At 30.9% G+C, this 24451-nt stretch overlaps 1 protein-coding gene across 1 annotated transcript in view; it reads left to right on the top strand.

Moving 5' to 3' along the window:
- LOC124358513 (fat-like cadherin-related tumor suppressor homolog) overlaps window positions 1-24451 on the top strand; it is a 733849-nt gene that overhangs the window by 645738 nt on the left and 63660 nt on the right. The window contains 2 exon segments of the mRNA XM_046810807.1: window positions 9720-9933; window positions 11135-11274. Of these exon segments, the coding sequence (XP_046666763.1) occupies window positions 9720-9933; window positions 11135-11274 (354 nt within the window).

Genomic DNA, 24451 nt, shown 5'->3' with positions numbered 1-24451 from the left:
TTCCATTACCTTTTACACAGGACGGTGCAAACAGTAGTTATATTGTAAATAAACAAAGTCAAATCCGTTTCTTATTTCTTAATAAATATTAATATTTAAAAGGGTGAATGCGTCTATGAAATATAAAGTTAACCCCTTTTTAAGAAAACTACAGAAAATTGTTCTTTGCTATATTTGTAAGGTATTAAGTTAAATAAAAAAAATGAAATGCGCTCATAAAGTTTTCTTCTGAACATAAATATCGTATATAAACCGTAATAATTGTTTGAAATTTAATTAAGAAACCTGTAACCATTGACCTGGTTCCTATTCCACCTTTCTCTCATCGTGCTCACAACTTCATAGTACAAATAAAAATTTTTCTTAAACGCTCATGTTAATATTTGCAAAGATCCGATAAAATTTCCACCGTAATCGTGATAAAACATTAACACATTACCTCAAGTATACTTAGATTAAAATTTAACGGTAGCAATTATATATAGAGGCAATTCGAAAATTGATCACCGTGAATCAATACAGGATAACCACGATAGCTATACAGTGACAACCCACCTCAAGGTAAGGTTTAGGTAGTGATCACTATAATCCCTCGAGACAATTACCGTGAATTAATACCGGATAATTGCGAAAGCTATGCAGTGACAACCCAAGGTCAAGGAGGTAAGGGTTAGGCATCGATCACTATAAACACTCGAGACAATCACTGTGTGTTAATACCAGATAACCGAGAAAGCCATTCAGTGACAACCCAGCTCAAGGTAAGGGTTAGGTATCGATCACTATAAACCCTGGCGACAATCACTGTTTGTTAATACCAGATAACCGAGAAAGCCATTCAGTGACAACCCAGCTCAAGGTAAGGGTTAGGCATCGATCACTATAAACACTCGAGACAATCACCGTGTGTTAATACCAGATAATAGTGTAATGACTACCTAGCTCAAAGTAAACGTTATATGTCAATCACTATTAACATCTCTGGTAATTGCCATAAAATTGTAAGAAACGTATGCGTAATCTTCTCAGTGATAAACCAGCTTATGGTGAATATATTTCTTATTGAATAATGTTCACTTCTCATGCAATCGTCGTAAAAAGGCAACAAATGTATTTGTAAATCTCTCAATTATACACCAATTCAAAGTGAATATTACTTATCGACTAATGTTCACTTCTCATACAATGGTCGTGAAAAGGTAACAAACGTATTTGTAATTCTCTCAATGATAAACCAGTTGAAGTTGAGCGTTACATATCAATCACTATTCCCCCTTCAGGCAATAGTCGAAACTTGACACAAGACGTGTAGGTAAGCCACTTATAGACCCTATATGTTGCTTGCAGCATGCACGACTGTACATATCCTGCTTGACGTGTCTTTCCTGCGAGGCAAAGGATTTATTCATTTCTCTTTTTATCTTGTTTGTGTCAATGTTTTATTTATCTCTGTATCATAGCTCTTAAAAATATGTCTGACGCATTTTTGGATTTATAAACATTTTTGTGTCTTATTGTGTAATATTTTGCTTCATGATTCCAGTGTTTACAATGAAGCCTTTTCGAAACAATTTCGTCAAATCTTCTTGTGTTGAAGGTTTGCAATAAATATTTTCTAATACAGGTCTTGTAATGCTTCTGCGTTTATAAACATTTAAGTTACAAAAATTTCGTTGATCCAAAGTGTTGTGGCCTTTATTCATTGAACTCCAACGAAAACAGAGATAAAATATACAAATGTGATGGAAAAGTGAATAGCGAATTGCTCTGGTGGTAATTGCGGGTAAAAATGTACACTTGCTTTATTTCCTTTACTAGTAGGGGTTCTTTAGTATTTATGTTTAAGAAATTAATCTTTTCATTTATTCTAAAATGTTTACTAATTTTTAAAAGCCTTATTTTTTAAAGTTAAAGTTGTCTTTAAATTGTAGTTTAAAAGTCGGTAAAACAATTTTTCTAACTGTTATAAATTCTTCCGAGCAAGTGTTGGTCTTGAAATTGTTATTTATGTAATATAGACACCAATTTTTATTTCTTACTGTTTATAAAAATATCATTAAAATCATTTAATTAAAAAAACAATATGTAAATCGAGCTATGATTACATTTATATCATATTATATATTAAGTTCAAGAGGAGTCTTTAACAATATGCTCACAATTAACGGCTATGGAGAATATAGAACACATTTATCAAAAATTATAATACAAAATAAGTATATTTTGGGAATCAGGTTCAAAATTGCATGACATGCATTTGAGTAATCAATGATAAGTATATAAAATTAATAAGAAGCAACCTCGTTTTAATTAAACATTGCACCTTCAATTAGAGGACTTCAATACAATATTATTTGTTATTTAAAAAAACAAAAAGTGAATTTTATTTGTATTTTTATTTTGATCCTGATTAATAAGCTACAGAATTTGGCATTTACAAGCTGAAATTATAAAGATAACAAACAAATCACTTATTGTTGTTCAATTGATAGTGCTGCGGAACAGTAAACAATAATATATAATTTTCAGTAAAAAATATTGTTTTAATCCTAGTCTTTGTAATTAACAAAAAATCGCTTATTGTTATTTAAACGATAGTGCTGCGGAATTGTAAACAATAATACAGTATATAACTTTTAGTTAAAAATATTGTTTTAATCCTAGTCTGTGTAGGCTACAACTGTATTTATTTCAGAAAAAGAATTTGAAAGCATTATTTATTTCCAATAAGGTTTTGTGGAGATGTAAAAGTTTAATATGATGACACGATAATATTTGTGTATCGACTTGAGATTATTCATCGATTATGGCTTGTTTGTAGTATTTGTGGACCCTTTTTACAAGACTTTAAGTTTTTGCTTGTAAAATAATGTATGTGTAAATTGTTTAATCGTAACTATTAAAGTTATTGCATTCTTCCACACTAGTTCAGTCAATCAAAATGAAATAAATTTCCTCGTAATTTTTATTTTTAAGAATAAGTACGTTCAAGTTTTCATCAGAGGACAAGATGTCGGTATTGCTCTTTGGACCATTCAAGACATGTGAGCACTGAAACGTTAATAAGCTTCTACTTTATCAAGATTTCCAAACATAAAAAGACTTTCAATCAATATAAAATAATTGTTAGTAAGGTGAAAAGTTTAATGATATATCTCATTCAGTGTATTGACAATATCGTCCTACTTGTAAACACAACAGCTTCTAATCAGTGTATTGTCGGCGAGTTGTAGCCATACATCAGTGGAACTGTGCATTAGTATGCAGACAACTCTGCAATGAGCCAATCACATTGTCACATTGTTTCTCGCCATGGTTCTCTACAGGTATAACGTACTGAATAACATAAAATCTGTATCATAATGTGATTATCTGAAGACGTAATTAAAACACATGTAAGAAATTTACAATTCTGTATATCGCCGTTTCCTTTGTAGTTATGCCACATGGATTGAACTGTGTTATATTTGTTGTGATTTATGACTGAAATTTAATTACATTACATCAGGAACAAATCTATATTATACTGAAATTTTAACATTATAGTTTTAACTTTCAAATAGAATAGAAGCCGTTCAAGGTGAACAGTTCTGATACGATGTCAAAAATATACTTTACCTAATTTTTCCTGCATTGAGATAAAAGTAATAAAAAATGAAGTAGAAAGTTTATAACTTTGTGTTAGTAGTGTAGCCAATACAAGTGTGTAATAGACTTCAGAAATAAAATTTCGATAATAGCTTATTTAAGAACAATTAAAAAAAAATAATAATAAGAAATCTTGCCAAGCTTTGTTGATTTAAGAACAATTAAAATTGTTCTTAATTTTAATTGTTTTTTAGTTGTTGTTTAATTGGTTCGCTGCGATTGAATGGTATTTTTTGCTCTTCGCTCATGGAAATGATTTTCTCTTTCTTCAACTCGAAATTTTACAATATGGGTTAAAGCAAGACGCTTTTTGAAATGCGAATGTTAAGTTAATTCTTTTATTAAACGGAAGGTAATATAGAGCTTAGTTTGACATTAACGTTGAATCAACCCTTCCAACCACATCTACGTTATAAGCAAATTCGAAATATTAATAAATGTCAATTTTGGTAATAACTTTTCGTTTAGAGAAATAAACAGGTTTCAAATAATTCACACCATCAAAATCAGGTCGACACTGCAAGGAAACAAATGTTTCTTTGTAGATTTGTATTGAGATCATAAGAGTTTAATGATATGTTTAAGAGTATAGTTAGCTATTACATTATAAGTATAAGTATATCATAAAAACTCAAATCATCGCAAACTTAGGAAATATAACATTGTAAATTGGTACAATGTAATAGGAAAGAACACAAAACTATTCCTAATCTAATTTTGAAATTAAATTATTCCGTAGTTTACATATGGTAGAAACATAATATAGAATAATTAATATCAGAAGGATTTTTTGACGTGACAACGTCTTAAATTAGGTTGCGGCTCGGAGTCACTCATGAAAAAGTGTAACGCCCGGTAACGTTACGATGCCCGTCCAGTGGGTCCGCCGCACGGGATAAAGCAGATAACGTGGGTCCGCCGCACGGGATAAAGCAGATAACTATGTTTATTCGTGAAAATGTGGAGTGCTTAGATTCGTCATTTACAACAACTAAAACAATAAAGGTAAATAATGTACACTGATATTTCATTATCGTAAACTATGATTGATTGATTAATTGTTAGATTGACACAAAAGTTGAGAAACTGAGTTTATAGGTTATGTCATACTATTGACAAATGTTGATAGTGTTAAGTAAATTATTAGTTTAAATCACTCTGCAATCAATCATAATTCAGTCGATTGAGAAGAAACAGCGCGTATTGCTAGTCAAACATTTAAAATAACAAATTATAACCTCTAACCTGTCATAACAGTGCGACCAAACAAACGAACTAAACCGACCAATCACCACGCGCGGAGTTAGAATTTAACTGTGTTTAGCAAGAATTTCAAATTCCAATTTTAGTAAATGTTTTATTCAACTTTACCATTTACAATAACAAATTTTAATTAATTTCAAATTATGTAAAATGTTTTAGTAAACAAAATATATTTCTATAGTTAAAATTTGTGCAATTCTTATTTTCATTCAATTCCTTGTTCCTATTGTGCAATTTAATAATATTCATATCAATAAATATTCTACCGAGAAAAAGACGTTGTCACGTAAAATCTTCGCCCGTAAAACCGACTTTACAGGCAACCATAATTTTTTTTATTTTTTATCTTTTGAATCTCTAAATACTACTTAATTTCTTCCACTTCTCCTCCGACACGTCTGAATAGATAACATTTCATTATAAGTGATGAGTTTAACTATCATTTCTCTTATTTATCTACATTCCTTCTGTAGAGATGTTGAACTACCGGCGATAAGTTTTACTTAATTACTACTATTGCGATACCAGTTTTACGACAATTACTACTATTTTAACATAATTATCAATATTAGCCATCATCTAAGATCCTCTGTTATTGGGACTCTCTTATGTTTATAATGGTAAATGTTGTAGTACCATATGGTTTTGACTACTCTTGGATTTGATAGGAATTCAACTTATGCAGTAACTCTCATGACGACAGTTCGGAAAGATAAATTCGTTTTTGCAGATCAAGATTTCCAGAACTCGATAAATACTACCGTAATTTATAAGTAATCCAAATTGAATTTGGTATTAACACGGTACTTATATGTCCCTGGGATAACTTCGCTAGCCAATATCCACCAACAAAGAGTTACAAGCCGGTGTTACAAGAGTTACAACGCATTATACACAATTTGTACCTTGATTATTTCACAACGTAGATCAAGAAGGAAATGATGTTCATGAAAATGTATGGATATTAAATTACTTTTATGCATAAAATATTGATATTTATTAAGTTATAAGGTTGGGAAATCATTCATCATTCATAACTATTTTCAGGAAATGAAACACAAAGATTATTATTTTATGTGTATATATATATATATATATATATATATATTTTATATATAATTTTTTTTTTCTTTGTGATTTTTATGTTTTTAATAAAAAACAGCAACCTGAACTTGTTTGCAATACAGTAGTTGTTTACATACAAGGCACATGGCTTGATGTATAATTTAAATTTTGAAGAAGAAGTATATTTACTAGAACCGATAAGAAAAAGGCACAAAATTTTAGTACGAACAACTGAAGAACCATGGAACAAGCCCACCACCTCGCCACCAAATCAAAATTTCCCAATGTATTAAATTTAAAACCACTTTGTGAACAAAATGAATTAATAAAATTAAATCTTATGTTACAACTCTACCTCGTTAATTTTTTTTTCTTTGTGATGTTTATGTTGTTATATGTTCTTATAACTTATTTCGATTACTTTTTTAATTTCTTGATGATTAAATCTTATGTTACAACTCTACCTCGTTAATTTTTTTTCTTTGTGATGTTTATGTTTTTATATGTTCGTATAACTTATTTCGATAACTTTTTTAATTTCTTGATGACGGTTTCAACCAAAATATAAAATAGTTTAGTAATACCTTCTTAGTTTTTATTTTTGTTGTTTTTATCTATAAATTCATTTTGTTCACGAAGTCCTCTTAAATTTAATCCATTCGGAAATTTTGGTTTGGTGGTGAGGTGGTGGGCTTGTTCCATGGTTCTTCGGTTGTTCGTACTCAAATTTTGTGCCATTTTTTTTATCGGTTCTAGTGAATATACGTATTCTTCAAAATTTAAATTATACATCAAGCCATGTGCCATTATTAGTTACTGTTTTTTTTATGTTTGCATACATATTTGTGCTCTGTCATCCTTGTTTTTAGAGAATATATTGTTGAGCTAATTTAATCTTTAGGGTATAACTTGTATCGAATTTGTAAATAAATCTTCAAATATTCTGTACGATTTTTGTATAGAACTACTTGTAAAAGTTTTTAAAGTTGCATACTAAACATCTGAGTTTGTTGTAACGATGTGTTGCGACTGTAATATTTTCTTGTTCCTTGTGTTTATTGACTTCAGGTAATTTTGGGACCACTAAAATATCTTTTAAAACTAATGGTTTTTTTTTAATCTTATTTTTGGAATTTTTTTGAAATTTTGGTTAGTTGAAGCAGAGTTGTAACATAAACTATATGCTAGTCGAAGAATATTTGTAATTTGATAAAGTCCTAGGTAGTTTGTGTGTGTGTGTGTGTGTGTGTGTGTGTGTGTGTGTGTGTGTGTGTGTGTGTGTGTGTGTGTGTGTGTGTGTGTGTGTAAATAAATTACCTTGTGGGTTAATCATTTAATAAATGCCACAGAAAATAAACTCTTCTGCCATTTTATTATTATCAAACATCATTCAGAGGAATAAAACATTTTAGCCTTACTACTAAAAAAGCATGTTTAATCCTGTATACCTAAAATAGACCAGTACCTAAAAAAATCAAAATCTAAAAGAAATTATCTTATATTAATCAGCTTTAAATAGGAAAATCTTGCATGTATGAATTGTATATACACCCTTAAATGATTGTACAAAGATAGAAATTAATTCTTAATTAAAAGGTCAACGCATGTGTTTACATATAGATCGTGCGAGATTTCCTGTTATTAAAAGTTATTTTCAAGATAATGAAAGTCATATTTATAGATTAATGCCACTACAGCACTGTCTTGAGCCATAAGAAGATGTTTGTATTAATCTTACTCCTCGTATCTTCACAAAATTGCGAGGTCTGTACATCTCTATTTTGACGAGGCAATATTGGAGATTGATATAGCTGTTTAGATTCTGTTATGTTAGAAGGCTCCTTGAGCGACTTAAGTTTATACAGAAGCTGAGTAGAATGCTCCGTTGTAAGCATGTATATGCTTAACATTTCTCCTTTTTAGGCACAAAATAAAAATGGATTCACAGGCTTCATAGCGAAAGGAAACTTGTTTGTAATGCTTTCCATTAAGAAACTCTTTCTGATTTTTGAAAATCGTTTACCTACATGAAATTACAAAAAAAATACTGCTTTATTCTAGCTACCTCGATGATATCTTTCCAATCATTCATTGGGAGTATCTACCGTAGAGCACTTGGAAAATAATCCTATATTTTTGCCATTTTCCATAAAACTGTGACCAGTTACTGGTAAAGAGATAGCTACCAAGTTAAACCATTCAATTCAGTGTGTAGTGATGGAACTTAACGAAAATATGTATCTTATTTTGTCCAGCACATGAGTCTTAAATATCGGGAGAACTCTAAAATCCTTGTGTAGATGGGTTTCAAAAAGTGAATCTTTTCTAGCTTCTGTCTGATCTTGTATATTAATGTTCCAGAAGAAAATTATTTACATTATATATATAAAAATAAAGTTGCCTCGCTATAATATATAAAGTAACCCTCGCTAGTTGCAACATTAGTAGTCAGGAAACTTATCCCCCAAAATACACAGTTACAGCTTCAACTGTAGTAGATATTTTAGCTTCTTTTTGGTACTTTTTTCAGTGTGTAAAACCAATCAGCTTCGTTTCAGTAAATTTATTTTTAACTTGCTTTGCTTTGTCTTTGGGTTAGGTTTTTGGGTAATTGGTTTTTATAGCTCAATAGCTGAAGCTTTGTGTTCATCGCATTTTATTAACAAACTGGCCTAAAGATTTGATTGTTTGTATGAAGCTTTATTTCTATATAGGCAAAGTCGAGTCGTATGGTGGTGCATGCCACGCAATGGAATTTGTCTGAGTGTTAGTGAACATTAATACATTGGTTTTATAACAAGAAGAATATCATAGAGTACATAAATTATCAAACAGACTGAGTACAATCATATCATTTTTCAAAATTTTATATAGTAATAACATATAAACATAATGAAATGCGTTATATACTTGAAATGTCGTATTCAACCCCAGCGAGGTCTGTAAGACGACACGTGGCGTGATGGCGTACTCCTACATCAGATAATATATCGTGCTCATGTTGTAGGTGCGGGCCTCGGACCAAGGATCGCCCCAGCGAGGTCTGTAATGCCTTACAGACCACACGTGGTGTGGCGGCGTTCTCCTACATCAGATAATATATCGTGCTCATGTTGTAGGTGCGGGCCTCGGACCAAGGATCGCCCCAGCGAGGTCTGTAAGGCAACACGTGGTGTGGTGGTGTCTCCTACATCAGATAATATATCGTGCTCATGTTGTAGGTGCGGGCCTCCGACCAAGGATCGCCCCAGCGAGGTCTGTAAGGCAACACGTGGTGTGGTAGCGTACTCCTACATCAGATAATATATCGTGCTCATGTTGTAGGTGCGGGCCTCGGACCAAGGATCGCCCCAGCGAGGTCTGTAATGCCTTACAGACCACACGTGGTGTGGTGGCGTTCTCCTACATCAGATAATATATCGTGCTCATGTTGTAGGTGCGGGCCTCGGACCAAGGATCGCCCCAGCGAGGTCTGTAAGGCAACACGTGGTGTGGTGGTGTCTCCTACATCAGATAATATATCATGCTCATGTTGTAGGTGCGGGCCTCCGACCAAGGATCGCCCCAGCGAGGTCTGTAAGGCAACACTTGGTGTGGTAGCGTACTCCTACATCAGATAATATATCGTGCTCATGTTGTAGGTGCGGGCCTCCGACCAAGGATCGCCCCAGCGAGGTCTGTAAGGCAACACGTGGTATAGTGATGTCTCCTACATCAGATAATATATCGTGCTCATGTTGTAGGTGCGGGCCTCGGACCAAGGATCGCCCCAGCGTCGCTCTACTGTGAGGGTGAGCGTGCACGTTGTGGGGCCTGGGGGTGACGGTCGACCCTCAATCCTCAGTGCACCGAACCCTCACTTCACCCGCGTCACGGAACTGGACCCTGAGGGTTATCTGGTGGCTGTTGTGCAACCTCCTATACTAGACGGCACCATCATCTGGTTCTCCATAGTAGGTGAGTGTGTATGGATATACAGTACAATAAGTGAGTATGTATGGATACATAGTTTGTGATTATGTATGGATATGCAGTTTATCATATCTATTAACAAATAAATCTCTTATAATAACAAATGATCAAACTTAGTGGCTGAGCTTTAGTCACACACACACACACACACACACACACTGGTACTTAATACCAGTGACTTATAAACTAGCTTGAAGATCTTATATTATGAGTGGTATTGAATTACAAATGATATAACTCACAATTACCAAAACTGTTGCTATATTTAATATTTGAAGTTGTACTTAATACCAGTGACTTATAAACTAGCTTGAAGATCTTATATTATGAGTGGTATTGAATTGCAAATGATGTAACTCACCATTACCAAAACTTTTGTTATATTTCCTATTTTTTGAAGTTGTAACAGGGTCAGAATCAAAACAAATTTTGATCTCTATGTTTCCTAGACAAAAAAATCCAATATTTTCCCAGGCTTTGTTTTCTATCACCCGCTACTACAAATACTTTTTACTATACCGTGTTTTGTAAAACATAGTCTAGAAATATTTTGAGTTCTTTTAGCTTCTCAAACTCTTCATCTGTGTATATAACGTACCTCATAGTTGGTTTTTTGTATTGTTTGATGCTGCATTATTTATTATCTTGTTATGCCTCAACGTATAAATTTTGTTTTGATGAGTTAATAATTGTGATGTAAAGCTTTACCTCCTAGGAAACAACTATTTTTTTCTTATCAATAACGCAGTAATATCGTATATTAATTATTATTTTATAACAAATAATAAAATATACTAAGATAAAAGATTCAAAGAAATAACTAAAAATTGTTAAAGAATCCGACTTCTGTTAGGCCTGTGCCGTTTTCAACAGAAAAACAGTTCCACTCTAGCATGACTTTATATTCAATCACTCATATTTTTGTTTCTCCTCCATTAACATGTCTTTTTGGCATATAAACTGTCGCCTTTTTGAGTAGAACTATTAAACATTCTTTATGTATATGTCAGTGTATTGCTGTAAAATGAAAAACAAATAAGAAAGGTAACATTGTAATATATTTAGGGCGAGTTATATAAATAATTGTATATACAAGTAGATTGTAACAAAACTATTTTTGTTAAAAAGGTAAACTTTTGACAGGTATTTTGTTCTTATCAAAAATTTGTTTTTTGTTTTCGTTCAGCCGGAGACCCCAGAGAAGAGTTCATCATCGGAGTCGACTCAGGAAGTGTACAACTAGCCCGTCAACTGGACTGTGAGACGCAGAATCTGTACAACCTCACAATCAGCCTGTCTGATAGTCATCGCACCGTATACACATACGTAGGTATCTAGATAAACTGTTGCATGGCTAAAACTACTACCATGTGTACAGACCGAACCATTTGGCTCAGTGCGTCCAGCGCATGCGCACGAGCTACCCTTACCTTTCCAGTGCATACGGAAACACTTGGAACAGTTCAGACCAGAAGTAATGCTGTCACGACCTGAGACGATTGTATTGTCAGTGGCTTGTGGATGTGGGAGCGAGCTGTACTTGCTTGAGTCGTGGGAGGGGTAGGCTATTTGTGGGAGAGGGGGTCGTGTCGTCTCCCCGCCAAGTGTTTCTTGCTAAATAATTCGGTCTGTACCATTGTCCGTCAACTTGATTGTGAAATGTCACATCTTTACAAAGTAGCCTATCCAATAGTCATCGCACTGTAGACTCACATATACATACGGCTCGTAGAATTATAGATGAATTGTTGCAGCGTCATAACGGCCACCTGTCGATACAACGGTGATGGGATTATTCTGTTATAGACATATCTGTTAACCACTGACATTACCGCACCTGAAACTGAATGATTACGCTCCACAAACACTTCGTAAAGCAGTTGGTGGATTAGGTGACTATTTTACACAAGCAAAAAGGCAGATGGCCTAATAATACTACATGTGGTATATAAATATTTGATTCTTGTGTAACATGTTACTGATATTTGTATTTATCTACTTATCATTTATCTTTAAAAATGTCTTTATCAACAAATGGAAATACAATATATTATTGAAGTATTATAAGGGTATATATCAAAATGGGTGTATTTAATAATATGAATTAAATTCAAATTGTGTCAACATTATACATTATAATGTATCCATACATTATACGGTAATGTATAGTATACATTATACTATACATTATACTAATAACATACATATGAATGCATTTTCGCTATGATAGAAATGAGATACAACTACATATAATTATATAATCAAACCAACCAACGACTCATCATCATAAATATAAAAACAATAAGTTCAATATCCTCGTACACATACTTACTTCAATAAAATGATATAGTGCTAGTAAACTTAATATATTCAAACAGTAGTGTATAAGTATTAAAATAACCATTAGGCAACACCTATTCGCTGAGATCTCTTAAAAATATTCAATACAAAATAGTTTCATGAAAGTGCGTATAATTTCATAAAACATCTAAGAAATGTCATAATTGGTCACCTGTTAGCTAATATAAACCATTGCAGTCGCTAAAATATTTTGATCTGTAAAATTATACTGGAAGAACGGTCAACGACTGAATTGTATTTTGAACTTCTCGTCAATTAGTAAACTAAAACATACGTAACAATTAAAAATATACAAGTCTAATAAATCACTTGCATTGTTTAATCATAATTATAACAATAAATGAACTGCTGGGAAATTATAATGTGACAGTTAGTTATGATAGTCATAAGTATTTTCCTAACATTATATTGTAAAACGTTGGGGGAAGTGTGTATCGATAATTATATGTTAGTGGCATCAATATAATTATATTATGGAGGTATTAACTGATACTATGCAGCTGTAACTGCATCTAGAGATATGTAATTCAATTCGTGCATTGCTTTTTATGTTACCTTTCAATTTGGAATATTTGAACAAGGATTAATTCAAATAAGGCCAATCTGGAATTTGTTGAGATCTCTCAAAAATAATTTAATATTTACTAAACCAATTTAAAACGTCTTTAATATAATATATTTTCATATAAGTTCCGATTCTTTTCGTATAAGTCTGCTATAATGAATGCATATTTATAAACTGTACACTAAACCAATTAAAAGAAACAAGTTTTATGTTATCATAAAATAATATACAATAATTCAAATTTATATTGTGAGTAAACTTAATTTTGTACAAATATAAGTGCTTACATAACTCAGGCAAATTGCGTGTATTGAAAATAAATCTATCTCAGCAAAAAGTTAAAAAAGATTCACAATTAATTTTAATGAAATGTACTTTTTACAAGAACTAAAATAGATACCATCCTATGTTTTTATATTCCGCAATATTCCTATAAAGTCTTACGGGCATAGTCCTTGTGTCTGTGACACTGAAAAGCCTATTAAGATAAACCTGTTCATAGCATACAGTACACCTGAAAAATTCATAGGTCTACGGAAAATACATAGATGTATTACCAAATGGTGAAAAATTAGACATCAAACATTGAATTCAGTCTGGTTGCCCTCTACAAATTACTTAAAATTATTTTCACAAATGTAATAAATTTGGTCCCTTACTATTTGTTAGGTTTTTAAGTTTTGCGTTGATACTTTCCTTTTATTCTCGAAGATATATTTTACTCTGATTTCAAGTAGTCTATTATCCCCAAATAAAACTTGATTATTATGAAAGTTTGTACCACCGATGGTGCTTGACTGTTCTATCTGGAGTCAGTAGACAAATCATAGGTAATCATCATTTTTTGATCTAGTGAATTCCACCATTACGTCAGGAACTTTTTATGTTTTTGGTTTTCAATCGGATTGGTTTTAATCGGTCTGCAGGTGTAGAAATATCATCGACTTCTTCTTCTTCTTGAAAATTGGTGGCGAAGGCTCTCGAAGATGGTGTTGGTGGTGGTGTGCTAAACCCCTGTCGAGAAGTTCTCATTGCCTCTCTTTGTGCTTTTGTTGAAATGGAAAGTTTAATAACTAACCTAGGTTTGGTTTAGTTCCCTCAGATATAATTCAGTTTTTACTATACGAATTCAAACGTCTTTATTTTACAATATTTCCAAAAACGTTTCTGGTATTTCCGTATTAAGTGCGCTATAATGAATATATACAAACACTAAATTAAACATATACAATAAAAGTTTTATTTATTCATACACTTACGTACCCCGATAAAAATTTATATTGCTGGTAATCTTAATTAATTAATAAATAATATACGTGTACTAAAATATCTCTTCGGTAATAAATAGTAGCCTATGTTAAGATTAAGTCTACATTAACAATACATTTAAAAAGAGAAATTTACACATGAATTCTATGCAATTTACTTGTTCTAATAACCAAAATACGTACTGTCCAATGTTTTTCTATTCTTTATAGCCCTAAAAGGAACTACCGTCATAGTCCTTGCGTCTGTGAGACTGAAGAGGCTCTTATTTCGTACTAATTTGTTTATAGCATATAATATACCTATAGAGTACATATTTATATTACTAGAGGTTGAAAAATGCATCACAAACTGAATTAATTAACTTCATTTGCCCTCTCGAACGGTTTCCTAGAGTATTTTTATATCAATTTCAGTTCACAAATAAAATCAATTTCGTCTCTTACAATTTGTTAGTCTTTTAACCTCCTGAGTCCAGAGTGGCTAATACTAGGCACTTGTCTTGATAGTACTTGAGACCTGAGGATTTCAATAAGATTTAGCAACTATGACCGAAGTGCCTTTTATTAGGCACTCTAAAAAATTGGCCTTGAGTCCCGAGAATTTTTTTCTTTAAAATATCATATGACATGATAATAACTTGTCTATAAACAAATGAAAAGAGCCAAAAAAAATATTTAAAAAATTCTGTTGTGCCTTATTCTACCCTTTTTGATTGTCCTAATAATAGGCACTTCGGACTGAAATGGGTAGAAATGGTATAAAAACATAGTACATCCAGTTAAACCATATATTTTATTGAGTGTCAATTAACATGAGTACAAAAGAATTAAAAATACTGCACTGAGCTATCGTAATCAGACTTCCATGGTTTCTGTTGATTTTTGAGTTAATTAAAAATACTAAGTTAATTAGGATTTTTAAATCATGACCCTCAAATTACTTTGTGTGGTATTTAGCAAAACAGTTCCTTCCATCTACAAGGCAAAGATAAACTTTGCACTGTGTACAAAAAACAGTAGATTTTTTTAAACACTTTGGAAGAGCACACCTCTTTTGGATTTTCTTTGTCACCTCCGGTAAGTGGGTGGCGCCTTGCAGTCTTTTCTCTAAACATGGGCCCGCACTCTTCCTACGATCCAAAAATCCTTCTTCTTGGTGTCCTTGATCTTCATCCCCATTTTCATCAACATCCAGACGAACACTATTCTTCTCAATCATGGATTTACCTAATTCCAACTTGAAATGCCTGAATTGAACAATGTCCTTGGGAGATACTCCTGACGATTTCTTAATCTCCCTCATCTGAAGCCATGCATTTCCTAGGGCTACATCAAAAAAGTGCAATAAACATCTAACTGTCCATTTTTTAGTTCTAGATCTCGAAGGGCAATAAGATAGTATTCTGTCTATCAAATCCACCCCTCCCATATTTTTGTTGTATGACTGCACCACACTTGGTTGGGACACTTGAATATACCTCTTCTCAGCCTTTGACCACCTTTTAACCTCACACATGGGCTCAACGGACTCATTAGTTGAGATCATAGTTACGGATTTGTTATCCAGCCACTTTGTTAATGCTATCGCACCATCGGCGCGAACACTGACAGTGGCTGAACCCCTACTTTGGCTTTTCTTAAAAATCTTGTCGTCAGGAAGATCATTATCCTGGGGAAGCCTATCCTTCCTTAAAGTCCCTGAGCATCTAATTCCACGATTAAGAAGTTCTTCAGCTAATCGTACAGTATTAAAATATCTGTCGATGTAAATGACATGACCAGGAACTAAAGACCGAGTTAGATAAAGAACGGCAGACTCACATTGCCAAAAGCTTCCAGCAATATCTTGAGTAAAGGTGGTCTGATTCTGGTAAACCACAGTCACATATAATCCCAGTAGGATTAGCCAAAACAAATACCTTAATTCCTAAGGGGTTGGGCTTGTTGGGAATGTACTGTTTTAAGTCACTTGTGCCACTGAAGGGTATCATCATCTCATCTATACAGATGTGTTGATTTCTGGTTTGTTTTAAGCATCCTAACAAAACACGGTCAATCAGTGGTCTTATTTTCCATAGCCTATCGGCTTTCCTTTGCTCTTCATTAATGTCATCATCAAAGACAATTTTTAGTGAATTTCTTATTTGAAAAAACCTGTCCCTAGGCATATGATCAGCAACTACAGCAACTCTCCATTCCTTGTCCCAATACATACGTATTTGGGGCAACTGTAGGGATGACATTACAAAATTTACTCCCAACCAAACTTTGAATTCTCTCAAAGATAAGTTCAAACTTTTACCTGTCTTAAGTACATAAGTCTGGTTGCTTTTCTCCACAAATTGTAAAAGAATATCATCATCATAATATAGTTCAACAAACTTCTCATTACTCCAATTCGTACAGTCCAGTGGTATATACGAAGGTTCGTGAAGAGTCACAGGATCAGGAGAAAAAATGCCTTTTCTCCATGGTTCGGCAGTAGGTATGTTCTTTGTTCTCTTGATTGGTGGTTGCAGTTTAGTATTTTTCTTCCTTTTGGCTAGTTGATTTTTCTGAAAACAATCAATAAAATAAAATAAATCATGTACTCAGTTAAAGTATTTAATAATTTTCAACAGAATTTTAAGTAGAATGTGTAACCATAGTAATTACATGTATTTTGTTTGTATAAGTTAGATTACATTAGGTTAGGTTAGGATAAAGAAATTTAATGATCAAGTTACCTTTACTGCTGTTGATGTTGTGGGTTCGTTATCGCTGTCACTAGTTGAGGGATGATAGTCAGGGTCGCTGCCAGTATTGTCACTCCAATTCGCTTGAAATAAAGATTGCTCTCTTGTGCTGGCACTGAGGACATTATCTTCATTTTCTTCATCATTGAAATCCTCGATCTCAGAATCATCAGTCCCAAACAGACAAGCATTGATTTTTCTTGGTGTCACTGTAAAAAAGTTTATACTGAAATTCAACATAATAAAGACCGAAGTTACTAGTATTAGGTATTAGTAAAATACTGCCTTTTGGTCTTTAGCCCTGTGTGCCTAATATTAGTCACTTAGATTGCACAACAATTTGTCCTATAAAGAAACTGATTATTGTTGCATTTAATACACTACATAATAACCTTGTGATGTGTTTATGACATATAAATATAACTTATAAAGTAAAACAATGGTTTTATCTACTTACATCGTTGATTTGTAGAGGATGATTTTCTGGGTGGTGTTGCCATCTTGTTTGTTTCAATGCTGTGTCACACTGACGCACCCTAGCGGTGAGTTGAGGAACTACATCAACAAGGAACATTCTAACCTGTACAGTGCTACCCCCTATGGGGCAGTCTGATAACCAGCAAGCCATGGAGAGAATTTTGAAGTTAAGTGACTAATACTAGGCACTCAGGAATTTGTTTAAGTATACACCAGTTTACGCTCAGGACTCAACTGAGTTGTAGTTAATGGCCTAGTATTAGTCACTTAGGAGTTAATTAGAAAAAACAACAAAAATCCCTGGGTCTCAGGAGGTTAATTTTGGCGTTGATACTTTCGGAGTTTTCTGGAAGTTATAATTTACTTTGATTAATAATAGTCTCTAAGTTCCAAATCTAATTATGAAAGTTTGTACAGTCGATGATGCTTGACTGTTCTATTTGGAGTCAGTAAACACATCATATAGGTCATCATTATTTTATGAGTTAGTGAGTTCTCGTCAAGAGCTCGTTGTGAATTTTTAAGTTTTGGATCGGTCTGAGATGTAGAATTATCGTAGAATTCTTCTTCCTAACAATTGGTGGCGAAGGCTCTTCAAATTTACAGATGGTGTTGGTGGTGGTGTACTAAAACCCTGTCGAGGAATTTTAATTATCTCTCTTTGTGCTTTTGTTTTAAATGGAAAGTGTAGTAACTAATCTAGGATTGGTTTAGTTACGTCAGATATAATTCAATGTTTTACTGCTCCAAATCAAACGTCTTTATAATGCAATATTTCCAAATAATCTCCGAGTCTTTTATTATTGAGTCCTTCATAATTAATATTAAAACTAATACAACCCTAAATACAACCAATGCCAAAAATTAATGTTTCGTTTACTCATACACTTACATACCTCGATATAAGTTTATAGCTCTAGTAATCTTAATTGATTTATGCAATAATATAAGTTTATATTATAAAGTATCTGTTATACAATAAATAAATGTCTAAAGATAAATTCTACATGAACAATAAATTTGAAAAGAGTAACATTTATAGATTCCTATGCAATTTACTTGTTCTAATCATGAAATAAATACTCGCTAATGTTTTCCTAACTTATCATAGCCCTAAAAGGAGCTTCGGGTATAGTCCTTGCGTCTGTGAGACTCAATAGGACTTATTTCGTACTAAATTCCTTCACCAATACAAATCACAATTGTATCCATATTGATGTGCGAAGTACGCGTAGGCTATTGACACTACATGTACGCTGTCATTTCCAAAAACAATCTTTTAACGAATTTAGAATACATAGATTCCAAGCATATTTTTCATTTGCACTTGTGTTTTATATCCACTCTAATGTTTTTTCTCCTACAATATAAACATTTCACTTACCGGTAAAATTTAATGTTTATAAATAAGAAATTTCCAAGAAATTTTCACATAATAAATCTACATTTATGTCGAACAACAAATTACTACACACATAAATGACAATTATTTACACTTATTCACATAATGTTTCAATTTTCTTTGCACTTTACAACATCACAACAATCAAAATTTATAAAATATAACCTAAAAATTCAAAAATTAGCCATATAATAAATAATATAAATATTTTTTATGAACTAAATCACTAAAACACCATTGTTTCACTTCCTTTCACCAATACAAATTACAATTGTATCCATATTATATGTGCGAAGTACGCGTAGGCTATTGACACTAGATGTACGCTGTCAATTTTCCAAAACAATCTTGTAACGAAGTTAGAATACATTTTTACCGCATTATTCCAAGCATATACTTCATTTGCACTTGTGTTTTATATCCACTGTAATGTTTCTTTCCTTCAATATAAAACATTTTACTTACCGGTACAATTTAATGTTTATAAATAAGAAATTTCCATTTTCCAAAAGATTTTCACATAATAAATCTACATTTATGTTGAACAACAAATTACTACACACATAAATGACAATTATTTACACTTACCCACATAATGTTTCTATATGTTTGCACTTTACAACATTACAATACAAAAATTTTTAAAATATAACCTAAAAATCCAAAAGTAAAGCCATAAAAATAAATAATATAAATATTTTTATGAAACTAAACCACTAAAACATCATTATTTAACTCCCTTTAACCATACCAATCACAATTGTATCCATATTCATTTGCGAAATACGCGTAGGCAATTTGTCACTAGATGTACGCTGTCATTTTCCAAAACAATCTTGTAACGAAGTTAGAATACATTTTTCCCGCAATATTCCAAGCATATTTTTCATTTGCACTTGTGTTTTAATATCCACTCTAATGTTTTTCTCCTACAATATAAAACATTTCACTTACCGGTAAAAATTTAAATGTTTATAAATAAGAAATTTCCATTTTCCAAGAAATTTTTACATAATAAATCTACATTTATGTCGAACAACAAATTACTACACACATAAATGACAATTATTTACACTTATTCACATATGTTTTCAATTTCTTTGGCACTTCCACAACATCACACAACAAAAATTTATAAAATATAACCTAAAAATCCAAAAATAAGCCATAAAATAAATAATATAAATATATTTATAAAAGTAAATTACTAAAACTTTATTATATTTATTCCCTTTGTCCATTACCAATCATAATTGTACTCATATTCCTTTGCGAAGTAATGCGTAGGATATTGACACTATACGTACGCAGTTACTTTCCGAAATACTGCTATACGTTAGTTAAAACGCGATTTTTTCAAAAATATTCATAATAATAATTTTTTGTTTAGAATTATGTTATTACATCTTGTACAATGTTTTTTAATACAATATAAAAACAAAATTGTATACACCTCATTAGTATAACCTAAAAACATATTATTTTTAATATTGGATGAAATTAAGATAAAACCAATAAATTACTGTACATTTATGATAAAGAATTAAGTATGTATACATTTTAGAATAGTTATTTTAAACTGTACCTCGATAACATTTCAATTTTTTTAACGATTTACAATATTTGAGGTTATCCGAAGAATGTTTTTTTCCGCAACCCTGTATCTCAATAAATATTCATTTTTTGAAAAACACATGAGAACATTTTTTGCTTAAAATAGTGTGTAGAACCTAAAAAAAATTACCTTCCAATAAGTTTTAACATCTTAAATAAAATTTTTACTCCGTAACGAAGTGAAAACCGAGAAATCCCATTAAAATAAAAAATACAAATAATTTTATAAAACAAAATCAGTCAATCATCTTTATTTCATGTCCTTTATCATTTCCGAACACTAATTAATTCCATATTCCTTCTGCAAACACACGTAGGCTATACACGCTTTACGTCTAGGCTTATTTTTACTACCTAAAAGTCCTTGTATCTCAGTTTAATAATTAATTTTCTTGAAAAATGTCAAGAGCCATTTTTGATTCAAATCATGTTTTGCAACTCGTGCCATCAAAATTTTTAACGTCAAGTAAAATTAAAAAAAAAAAAATTTTTATTCAAAGATAAAAAAATTAAATTTCTAGAAATTTAGTTTTTTATGTATAAATTCATTCTAGATAATAATAGTCAAGTAAAATATAAGTATATAAATAGTTTAAAACTTATATAACGTTTCAATTTTAATAACGATATTAAAAATTTCATCATCCGAAAGATAGGTCCAAAATGGCGTCAGAGTAGGTTCCATAATATATTGCTGAAAATTAAAGAAAAATAACACATACAAACATGAAATTTATTACTTAAAATATGAAATTAAACATGTCCTAGATAATAATTAAACATAAGAAATATATATTCCACTTACTTGACAATATTTAGAAGAAATATATTTTTAGATTTTAACACGCACAACAACACTCCTTTAAAATTTAAAAAGGAATGAACAATTGTATTGTTGAAACGAAAGAGAACTAGTGCAACTGCCACGGCTATTACACGTACCTATCATACTCGCCCAGAGTGATCTTGTAGTATTAGCACTATGTACAATTTCTTTTTTCTCATATAAAATTCGTAAATATTTGGAATATTTTCTTAATATTTATTTGTTATAGCAAGTAAATTTATCACTGTGTTATTGATAATTTTTAATCATCCACACATTACGTTCTGAATACTAAACATAATAATTGACAATACTATTCAATTATAAAAGGCTAGTTTCACGTACCTGTCGTAGTCGCGCAGACTAATCTTCCCGTATTTTGACGATAACAAATTTTCTTTTTTGAAATGTAATTCGTCATTATTTGTAAAACATTTATTAATATTACATTTACAAAGGCAAAATTGCAAACTGTATATTGTTATTTTTTTATCATTACACATAACGTTCCTGTATAATAAACACGAATAATTGAAATTCCACTATCACTTATTAAGAATGATTTATATTTCTATACATATAATAATGTAACAGTATTTTGAACCAAACACAAAGCGTATAGACTTACTTTTGTTACATTTGTCCTATATAATTGTGCAATATACATAATGATGAAGAATGTATTAGTTTGAAAAAATAATCCGTCAAAATATTTGTAATATATTTCTTAAATATTTATTTGTTATAGCAAAATTATCACTGTGTTTTGATAATTTTAATCATCACACATTTACGTTTCTGAATACTAAACATGAATAATTGACATACTATTCAATTATAAAAGGCTATTTCACGTACCTGCCGTAGTCGCGCAGACTAATCTTCCCGTATTTTGACGATAAACAAATTTCCTTTTTTGAAATGTAATTCGTCATTATTTGTAAAACATTTATTAATATTACATTTACAAAGGCAAAATTGCAACTGTATATTGTTATTTTTTATCATTACACATAACGTTCTGTATAATAAACACGAATAATTGAAATACTATTCACTTTTAAGAATGATTTATATTTCTATACATATAATAATGTACAGTATTTGAACCAACACAAAGCGTATAGACTTACTTTTTGTTACATTTGTCTATATAATTGTGCAATATACATAATGATGAAGAATGTATTAGTTTGAAAAATAAATCCGTCAATATTTGTAATATATTTCTTAATATTTATTTGTTATAGCAAAATTATCACTGTGTTTTGATAATTTCAATCATCAACACATTTACGTTCTGAATACTAAACATGAATAATTGACATACTATTCAATTATAAAAGGCTATTTCACGTACCTGTCGTAGTCGCGCAGACTAATCTTCCCGTATTTTGACGATAGCAAATTTCTTTTTTGAAATGTAATTCGTTATTATTTGTAAAACATTTATTAATATTTCATTTGCAAAAGGCAAAATTGCAACTGTATATTGTTATTTTTTATCATTACACATAACGTTCTGTATAATAAACACGAATAATTGAAATACTATTCACTTTTAAGAATGATTTATATTTCTTATACATATAATAATGTACAGTATTTGAACCAACACAAAGCGTATAGACTTACTTTTGTTACATTTGTCTATATAATTGTGCAATATACATAATGATGAAGAATGTATTAGTTTTGAAAAATAATCCGTCAATATTTGTAATATATTTCTTAATATTTATTTTGTTATAGCAAAAATTATCACTGTGTTTTGATAATTTTAATCATCACACATTACGTTCTGAATACTAAACATGAATAATTGACATACTATTCAATTATAAAAGGCTATTTCACGTACCTGTCGTAGTCGCGCAGACTAATCTTCCCGTATTTTGACGATAACAAATTTCTTTTTTGAAATGTAATTCGTTATTATTTGTAAAACATTTATTAATATTACATTTACAAAGGCAAAATTGCAACTGTATATTGTTATTTTTTATCATTACACATAACGTTCTGTATAATAAACACGAATAATTGAAATACTATTCACTTTTAAGAATGATTTATATTTCTATACATATAATAATGTACAGTATTTGAACCAACACAAAGCGTAATAGGACTTACTTTTGTTACATTTTGTCTATATAATTGTGCAATATACATAATGATGAAGAATGTATTAGTTTTGAAAAATAATCCGTCAATATTTGTAATATATTTCTTAATATTTATTTGTTATAGCAAAATTATCACTGTGTTTTGATTAATTTTTAATCATCACACATTACGTTCTGAATACTAAACATGAATAATTGACATACTATTCAATTATAAAAGGCTATTTCACGTACCTGTCGTAGTCGCGCAGACTAATCTTCCCGTATTTTGACGATAGCAAAGTTCTTTTTTGAAATGTAATTCGTTATTATTTGTAAAACATTTATTAATATTTCATTTGCAAAGGCAAAATTGCAACTGTATATTGTTATTTTTTATCATTACACATAACGTTCTGTATAATAAACACGAATAATTGAAATACTATTCACTTTTAAGAATGATTTATATTTCTATCTATACATATAATAATGTACAGTATTTGAACCAACACAAAGCGTATAGACTTACTTTTGTTACATTTGTCTATATAATTGTGCAATATACATAATGATGAAGAATGTATTAGTTTGAAAAATAATCCGTCAATATTTGTAATATATTTCTTAATATTTATTTGTTATAGCAAAATTATCACTGTGTTTTGATAATTTTAATCATCACACATTACGTTCTGAATACTAAACATGAATAATTGACATTACTATTCAATTATAAAAGGCTATTTCACGTACCTGTCGTAGTCGCGCAGACTAATCTTCCCGTATTTTGACGATAACAAATTTCTTTTTTGAAATGTAATTCGTCATTATTTGTAAAACATTTATTATTATTACATTTACAAAGGCAAAATTGCAACTGTATATTGTTATTTTTTATCATTACACATAACGTTCTGTATAATAAACACGAATAATTGAAATACTATTCACTTTTAAGAATGATTTATATTTCTATACATATAATAATGTACAGTATTTGAACCAACACAAAGCGTATAGACTTACTTTTGTTACATTTGTCTATATAATTGTGCAATATACATAATGATGAAGAATGTATTAGTTTGAAAAATAATCCGTCAATATTTGTAATATATTTCTTAATATTTATTTGTTATAGCAA

This window comes from Homalodisca vitripennis, chromosome 3 (genome assembly GCF_021130785.1).
Source record: "Homalodisca vitripennis isolate AUS2020 chromosome 3, UT_GWSS_2.1, whole genome shotgun sequence".
Taxonomy (NCBI): domain Eukaryota; kingdom Metazoa; phylum Arthropoda; class Insecta; order Hemiptera; family Cicadellidae; genus Homalodisca; species Homalodisca vitripennis.
Note: the sequence above shows the minus strand (reverse complement) of the source record. Positions and strands in the feature narration are given on the sequence as shown.